The sequence below is a fragment of the Pezoporus flaviventris genome, unplaced genomic scaffold, assembly GCF_033815535.1.
Source record: "Pezoporus flaviventris isolate CSIRO_AGI_PZ_B2104156 unplaced genomic scaffold, CSIRO_AGI_Pfla_v1 ptg000040l, whole genome shotgun sequence".
NCBI lineage: Eukaryota > Metazoa > Chordata > Aves > Psittaciformes > Psittacidae > Pezoporus > Pezoporus flaviventris.
In genome coordinates this window covers 6,995,786-7,004,075 of record NW_026892588.1, presented here as the reverse complement: position 1 = coordinate 7,004,075, position 8,290 = coordinate 6,995,786, and the positions used below count along the sequence as shown (strand labels likewise).

Below are 8,290 nucleotides of genomic sequence, written 5' to 3'. Positions count from 1 at the left end.
ACTGGAAGGCGACTGGGGCGGGCGGGGCCGCGCCGGCTGGGCGTTGCCGCGCCCGAGGGCGGGTGGGTGGGAGGGGCCGATGGTGGCGGTCGCCGCGTTAAGGCGGGTGGGGTTAGCTTTGTTAGCGGCGGGGCGAGCCCCAAGGCTGAGGTAACCACGGGAGGGGGAGCAGCTGTCGGCCCCGGCTCAGCGGAGTCCTCTCGCGAAACTTCGCGGCGGCTCCGGGCCTGTCCCGAGGGAGCGGCCCATTGCGCCTTCGCCCGCCGCGTTCCTAGGGAACGGCTGTCTAACGGGGAGTGCGGCTCTGGGAATAACTTACAAACACGCCCCTCGTCTCCGGGGCGGGTGTCCCGGGCTCCTCATGCAGCCCCGGCCCTTCAAAAGGCTCCTTCAGCCGCTCGGCTCTCCGCGCTGCCCGCCGAGCCGCCAGGTACCGCCCGAGCGCCTCCCGGGTATCTAAAGCCACATAACAGCAGGTGCACCGTTCCCCCATTGGATGGGGATTGCCGTCAAGCTCTGCCACAACCGGGTTTCCTTCGCTCGTTGGCGACAGCTTTAGTGCGTGAGACGCGGCCACATTTCGGGCCAGCCGAGGGGGTTTGTGGTGGTTCTGCTGTCTTCTGCTTCCTACAAAAGAATGCGTTCTTCACAGAAATCATATGTATGCGTATGGTGTATATATTATGAAGATGTCTTTCTACGTATAAATTGTCATTTGGTTGGATTTTACGCGGTTTTTGTAACTCAAAATTATGGCGTCTGAGAATTACCATGGTGAACAGCTAATACGCTTTCTCAGTATTTAAATACAGCTATGAGATGAGATACTAAAAATCACATTAGAGCTCTAGTACACTTGGGCAAACCCCCTGTGTGTATGCTGCAGCACATTGGCAGGCCCTGGCAACATAAGGATGTGACAAGTCACTGACAAAGGATGTAGCAAAGATCAAATTTTATGTTTTATTAATTTTTTCATCATGATACAGAGATATGTCCTGGCTGAAGGCGGTCCAGTGGGGAGTGCAGCCTGGCTGCACAGCAGTGACAAGCAAGGAATCGGGAACTTAATGATTCCTTCTGCAACACTCAAGTCGCAGCATCGCATCCCAGGAAGCAAGACTTACCAGTAAAGCACCAAATCCTGATGTTTACTTATAAAGCTACCACTTGTTGCTCGGTTGCCTTTGGAGGCACTAATTAATAGAAAATGTAATTATAGAAATTCTTGATTCTGTTTCCCAACATATTAGGATATAACAGAGCTGATAAATCAGAGGGAGTGCAGAAAACCAAGATGACTTTAATTGTCTAAATAGAGCAGTATGTATAACTTTGCTGAATGTACGCTTGGGTAAGACAAGTCAATTGTAAATTAGGTTTAATCTACAAAACACTAGGTGAACACACATATGCTTTTAAATTTAATCTCAATTTCACAGTGATGTTACGGTGGTTTACCTTTCTTTTGTACAATAGCTTTGTTTTCCGTGAAGGTCCTGAGATGAAATCCGTTTCCTGTTCTGAATTTCAGGCCCTTCACAAGGACGTAGCAGATTCCTATAGGCTGGAAGAGATTTCAGGAACCAAGTATCCAGCCTCAAGAAAATGAATGGAAGTATAGGTAGCATTACTAGGTGCACAATACTACTCTTTAGTGAGGGTACATTGTGGCATCTTGTTGGAAAAGGGCAGATGAAAGACCCTGTTCTTTGCTAGTTCCTAACTTCAGTCAGGCATGGAAATACGTCCTTGGACTGGTCTCCGCTTGTTTTGGACTCCCTAGTCACTGTTGCAAAGCAGGTAACTCCCATGAATAGCAGCGCTGATGGGTGTGGGTTTTAGAGAGCTTGAAAATCAGGATTAGGAGAGGAATTCTGCATTGCCTACTGACAATACAGAGCACTGCAGTCTGCAGGCTGACCTTGGCATGCTTGAGGAAGTAAGACAGTCACTGTGTGACCTTTTTACAGCTGTTGCAGGTGGCTGCAGACCATGTCAGCAGGGCTGGATATGTTCTTAGAACTGCTCCCCAGCGCTAACTTGGCCTAAGATCTGACAGTGGAGTCCAGCAAAGCATCTTTGTACTGTCAGCATAAAAATAGGCCAATCCCCTGATCTGTAGCCATTGTAACAGAGCCATTCAACTCTTTACATTTTATGCTATGTTCAAATGGTCTTTTGAAAAGGTGAAAAAAATGAAATCTGTTTAAAACTTTACTTCTGGAAACAGTTTTCACTCATTTCAAGAAAGGATTTCCAGAACTTGGGGGTGACAATTCAGCAAAATTCTTACATAAACTATAGCAGAATTGTTTATGTCAGCATCACAGCTCCAGTTTCAAGTAGTTCAGACAAGAAAAACACCAAGCCAAAGTGTAATCTGGCTTTGGGTAATTTAAATAATTGCAGGCTTGTGGGGCCTTGCCAGGTCTTGTAATGCAGACATTTAGATCAGTGATGATGTAGAAAGAATAAGACAGAGCTGCCTTGATGGAAAGCTTCATATTAGCTTTGAGTCCTTCTGCAAAGCTCCATTAAGAGATTAACACTGACATAAAAATGCCCATAGACACTACTTTGTATGTTTCCATAAAGTTCCATACCATTACCTGAAAATTTAAACACATTTTATGTGAAAAGAAATTCCTTCAGTGCTTTGCTTAACAAATGTGTCACTGGATAATGACTTACTCCTAAGTATTTTAGACATTCAGCTGTTTGTAATGTTGAGTTAGAGTCTGAAGAAAGTTTTAAATAACATTTTTCAGTGGAATGCTTAACTCCCTTAAGGTTTTTGTCCTTTCTTGAAATCCTAGTTACTAGCTTTTCAGATCAGAGGCAGTTCTGTCTGGCATCCAGCAGTGTTATCCTTGAATTCAGAAATTTGAAAAAAAGGCTGGCATTAAGCATTCCATTTCCCAAAGAGTTTGTACTGAGCTCTTAAACGTCTGTGTTGTGTATCACTTCCCTGCCTCTTACAAAGACTGTAGTTCCAAGTGCGAAGCGGACAAGGTAGCTGATTTTCTGTCTTGCTAGAAGGAATTTAAGCTAGTGTAACTTCCCTACTGTATCTATCTCTTTGCTGTGGTTGTCTAAATAAAGGGTATTTCTTAGATGTGGAAGCAAGTAAATCTGCAAGTGTATGTGCATTTATATGTATTCATACACAAACACAATTCATATCTTTTTTTTCCTAAATAGTTAACTTTTAAAAACAAAGTACTTATAAACAAAGATGCTGTGCATGTTAAAAATACTTTTTTTCTGCCATGGAGAACTGAAATAAGATAATTTATGGGTTTTTTTTAAAGGTTTTTAATTAATTAGGAAATGTACAAGCAGCTGGAAGGGGCTGTGGCTGTCAAGATAGATCTTTATAGCCTAAATTCTTCAAAGTACGTATTAAGTTCATTAAATTACTAACAAGGCAGCAAAGAAATGCTAATTCGCTGTTTGAAAAGATAGATGTAGTTAAAGGTTTTGCCCTTATAAAGCCTTGTTTTTATTAATTTATTAAAGAAGAAACATCCACACCTGATCAATACAACTGGATTTGAGAATTAAAGCCATTTTCTGCATCACCTCTGAGTGTGCTTGATCCAAAAGCTTAGGTTCTGAGTGTAACCAAGATGATTATTGTGCAGTTGGTGATAGAAGATATCTGCTGTCCTCGCTGGATCCCACAGCAGTACAGATGTTGATTCAAATTCAGACACATGGTAGTCATAGTCTGTCAAATTAACCAGGGTATGCTCTGAAGTTTCTCAAGTGTGGTGTTACTGGTGGAAGGATAGAGAAAATGAAGTTGGTTCTAAAGCCTGTCAGTACAAAGGCTGGGTTTAGATGAAAATTTTGAGCTGGCCTCACCAATGAAAAAACAGCTTTAGTGGGTGCAACTGGGTGTTTTGTGTTCCAACATAATTCCTTGCTTGTGGCAGCCTGTTTGTGATGCTGTACAGGAACTGATTGAGCTGGCTGAAAAATACCCAGTTTTAGGGGGAAGAGGGAAGGCTATTCATGTTCATCCATGTTAGTTTTCAGTTCAGCACTAAAAGCCCTACTATCACATCTGCATTCTTGAAGCTGCCCTTTGAATAGCTCTGAAATTTAGAGATTTTTTATCTGCATAAGTTAGTCCAACCATTCAGCCTGCCTGTTGACAATGCAGTGATGTCATGTTCCTTTCAGCAAGTCCTTGCTCTTGCTCTGCAACCCAGGAGGACAACACAAAACCCCCAAAAAGGCATGAAAGACTGGAAAAAATTGTTAATTAACAAATCTGGAAGAGAGACCATATTTTTGATACTATTCCTGTTCAAGATTGAACCACGAACAAGTACAAGTTAAGGCTCCAGTTCATCTTGAAAACCTTCCCATCTGAAGCAATCACTGTTACCAGCCAGTGAGTTTTCTGTGGTTTTGGAACAGTGGAAGCAAACTGGAGTACTGGAGCTTATCAGCTGACTTACAATTGTGAAACTCAGTTCTGAACAGAACAGGGTAACAACATACTGTCCTCAAGAATGAGATGAAGCGCCTAATTCTTCAATGGTCTCCTCCAATAACATCTGAAAACTAAACTGTCTGTGAAAGAAAGACAACGGGGAACAAAAGGAGAAATGAAAATGGTACAGATTTCCTACAAGTTCTATGTTGCTGAAATATGAGAAGAAAAAAAGATCTAAATATTAATGTGAAGTATTTATGGTTTCAGTTTATATTTAGATGTAAGCAAGAAAACAAAAAATGTAGTTTGGGTGCCATGCTTTTATTTAAATGAAAGGAAAAAACTACACTGTACCACATAAGTAGCAATGACAATATTTTACAGCACAGCATTTGAAAAAATATGGAAGCTATGCTCCATAGAAGTGGACAAGTAAGCACACAATACACTGTACATTATTCAACAGTGCCCATTAAATCATAATTAAATAAGCTGAATTTGGCTTTAAACAGCCAAATAATAAAAACTAACAGTCATACTAACATAAAAAAAAAAAATTCAGTAGCTATTATGACTGTTAGAATATGAAAGTCTACTCCAAAAACTAAGACAGGAGTTTGGCAATACAATTGTAGCAACAATAATAATACCCCTGATGAAAGCACCAGTGTGTTCTGAAAAGGTCAGTGATAAATACTGGCCTTTATGGAAAGCTTTTTTTTTTCTTTTTCTTTTTTTTAAACATGATCCCAACCAAAGATCCACTGGAATTAGAAAAGTTGCAGGCTTAAAAAGGAAAAGTGTATCTAGCTTTACTTTTCCTGTGGTAAGTAAAACTTTATACTGCGAGCAATGAAATTTTCAACTGCATTATTCACATTCTACTTTTCAACATTGCACAAATCTTTAACCTGTTGACAAATGTAAATTTCATGATACATTCAGGTATATTTAAAATTACTTGGAGAATATTCCTGTCATTTAAGCTCACTTTGATTAGATTGAAGCGTGTGTCTTTGTGGTGTTGCAAATCTTCAGTTAAATCAGAGTACAGGTTTTAGAAATAAAAAGCCTCCAATGATAAAACTTCTTTTGAAGTTGTTCACCGCACGTGTTTCACTTAATTCCAACCTCCGGGTCTTTTGAATCACTGTATATTGTACACAGTTTCATACTTTTATTCAGGATGTTCCTACTTAGTGTTTGTAGGAACTGTCTAACAGGCAGAATGTGCAAACCCTCTTCCCCCATTTTTAATATTATTTATATCCTATATACATGATCTGTATACACTTGAAATATGAGTTACATATCCTGGTGATATACATGCAAACAGTAGGAATCTGCTAACCACAAACAGTTTTGAGCCACATACATATTAAACATGTATTTTAAAGTGTTTTTCTTTTTTTTACAGTTTTAACAAATATACATAAGAACATAAATTACAGTAAAACCGACAGCATTTTTGAGAAAATGTTGATAATCAGATGCATTGATGCCTAAGGCCTTATAATAATTTAAAAAAAGTACTGTTCTAACCTGCTTAATGATATCTCATTCCTGTGCATCTTTTGTAGAAGTAAATGAGTACATCATCGTAGTGAGGCAGTTTCTCTCAAAGCAGTTTAATGAGAGAAATATGGACATAGTTTTAGTCTCCTCATGAAACAGAATGGACTACATACTTACAGCACAATACTGTCTTATGTTTATGTAGTTGTCACAACACTGAAACAGAACAGAATCACAAATCATTCAAGTCTTTTCCTGAGAATGAGATTTTTTCCCCCAGCAAATCCTCTGGTGTACACTGTGTACATTATGGAAACAGCCACAGATTTAAGGGAGGTTTCAAGTTTGTAGTTTCTTTTTGTTTTTTTCTTTTTCTCCCAGAACAGTGCTATGTTAAAAGCAAATTATAAGAGAAACAAACACTGAAACGGAGTAGTGATCTATAAAATAATCAAATACTGTTTTGACAGAAAATGCAGCCCTTGGTAAATAATACTGAAGTATGCCTAGAATTTGGTTTTGTAATTGGCCATATTATACATTACTGAAATGTCATTTAGGCTTTTTTTGCCACGTATTTAAAATCACTCAGTGTCACAAGACATCGGCTATTAGATCGTGTCAAGAAAACAATTTACTAGGACATACTGAAAATTCTTGTCAGATGTACTTGTCTGAGCTGGTGGGTCTGAAGGCAGGAAGAACAGACAGTGGCCTGGATAGTAAAATCAATGGGAATAAGATAAATGACTTCTGAAAGATCTGTGACTTAGTGAATTCTGTGATTCTTCTGAATATTTTTAGTGTTCTGTCAGGCAAACATCAGGGACCTAATTCACAAGTTCCTATTCCTTCCCTGGAGAAGAAGTACCTGACTCTGTGCTCGCTCTTCATCTGGCACAATGCAGAATAAAGCACATTTGCTTCAACTGTTTTAGAGGCCCATCAAATTTTTTGCTTTACATTTTAATGCTATTGTGAACACACACATGTTCAGTCATTACATCTCTCAGATGGCAACTTACTGAAACAGGAATAACTGCATCACCAAACTATACCCTGAGTTGTTAAATAATTTATCTGAAGGAAGCTTCAAGCAGTTCAAAGGGTTTTCCTTTACTGTTTAGTCTATGAGCAAATCAGTATTATTTAATTGAAAAAGAATTGTAAATACTAAGGGGAATGAATCTTGATTTTGTTATAACATACAATAAGGATATTGCAGAACAGACCCATTCAGCTGTTCTTCGGTAATACACAACTTCTCATTTATTCTTTACTGTAAGCCTGTATGCAAAGTTCAATGGTATTGAGAATATTAAGAAGTATTCTTTTAGTGAAAGAAAAAATATTTCAAGACAAGCACAAATACAAACATATAAGGCAACAGATGTAAAAAAAATGTAGTTTGAGTCACTAAAGAGGAACATTCAGTGCTTCAGTGTTTCTAATCAAAATACAGAGCAAATATACTCTGTATTAGCACATACAAATCTCCACACAAGTCAAACATTTCTGTAATCACCTAAGCGATAATCTTCTGCACTCCTAAACACTGTGTTTACATTCCAGTTGGACATGATAATAGAACTTGGGTGTCCAGTTTAAGTTCTAAGAGTCTTGTTGGCAACTAGAAATCTATTTCCTATAGGCAGTAAAGATGAAGTGCAAGTTTATCATAATTGTCTGAAGGAAATTTTTTCCCATCTACTATGCCTTGGTTGGTAGAAGTTTCTTAGGAGTTACTGGTCTCTTGGTTTGCCACAAATGGCTGTGAATGGTAATTGCATCAACACTGGCAGACAAAGTTTTAGCAGGTATGTGGCTAAATTGCTTCCTGTCAGAGTTGTATTTATACAGTCCCTCTATCATTTTCTTTGTGATAGATTTGGGACCTATTCCTGTTAATTTATTGATTTCTTCAGTATCAGGGCAGTATGTATACAGAGATCTGAACTGGCAGCCTGAATCCCGGAACAAGATTAAGAAGTTATTGGCATCGGATTTTTCCATTTCCTTTAAAAGAAAGAAAGAAAAAGATTCACAAAATGAATTTTGCATCGTCATTACAAAACAACCAGAATCATTGGATTGTCATTTTCAATTTGCTTTCTACCAGAGCTGAAACTTGTGTCTAACTCTATCCACTAAAAGACCTTATTTTCCATTATTAGAATTTACTAAGCCTCCCCTACCTGGATTTTGATAAGGCAGTTATCTTTCTCAAGCAAAATCTTATTTACTTAGACAATTTCACCTAGAGGTGTTTAGTTACACCTCAAGGACAGACATCCTAGCTAATTTTTTACAGACCCAATGAAAATC

General features: G+C 38.8%; 1 protein-coding gene across 5 annotated transcripts in view; it reads right to left on the bottom strand.

Annotated features, from left to right (window-relative positions):
- Positions 1-4,752: 4,752 nt before the first annotated feature.
- Positions 4,753-8,290, bottom strand: part of CAMSAP2 (calmodulin regulated spectrin associated protein family member 2) — an 85,891-nt gene continuing 82,353 nt past the window's right edge. For 4 of the 5 annotated variants that reach the window (XM_061465149.1, XM_061465150.1, XM_061465151.1 and 1 more), the window contains one exon: positions 4,753-7,981. In XM_061465149.1, the coding sequence (XP_061321133.1) occupies positions 7,676-7,981 (306 nt within the window). In that variant the 3' untranslated portion in view covers positions 4,753-7,675. The remainder of the gene's footprint in view (positions 7,982-8,290) is intronic. The other variant, XR_009745456.1, reaches the window with a different exon arrangement.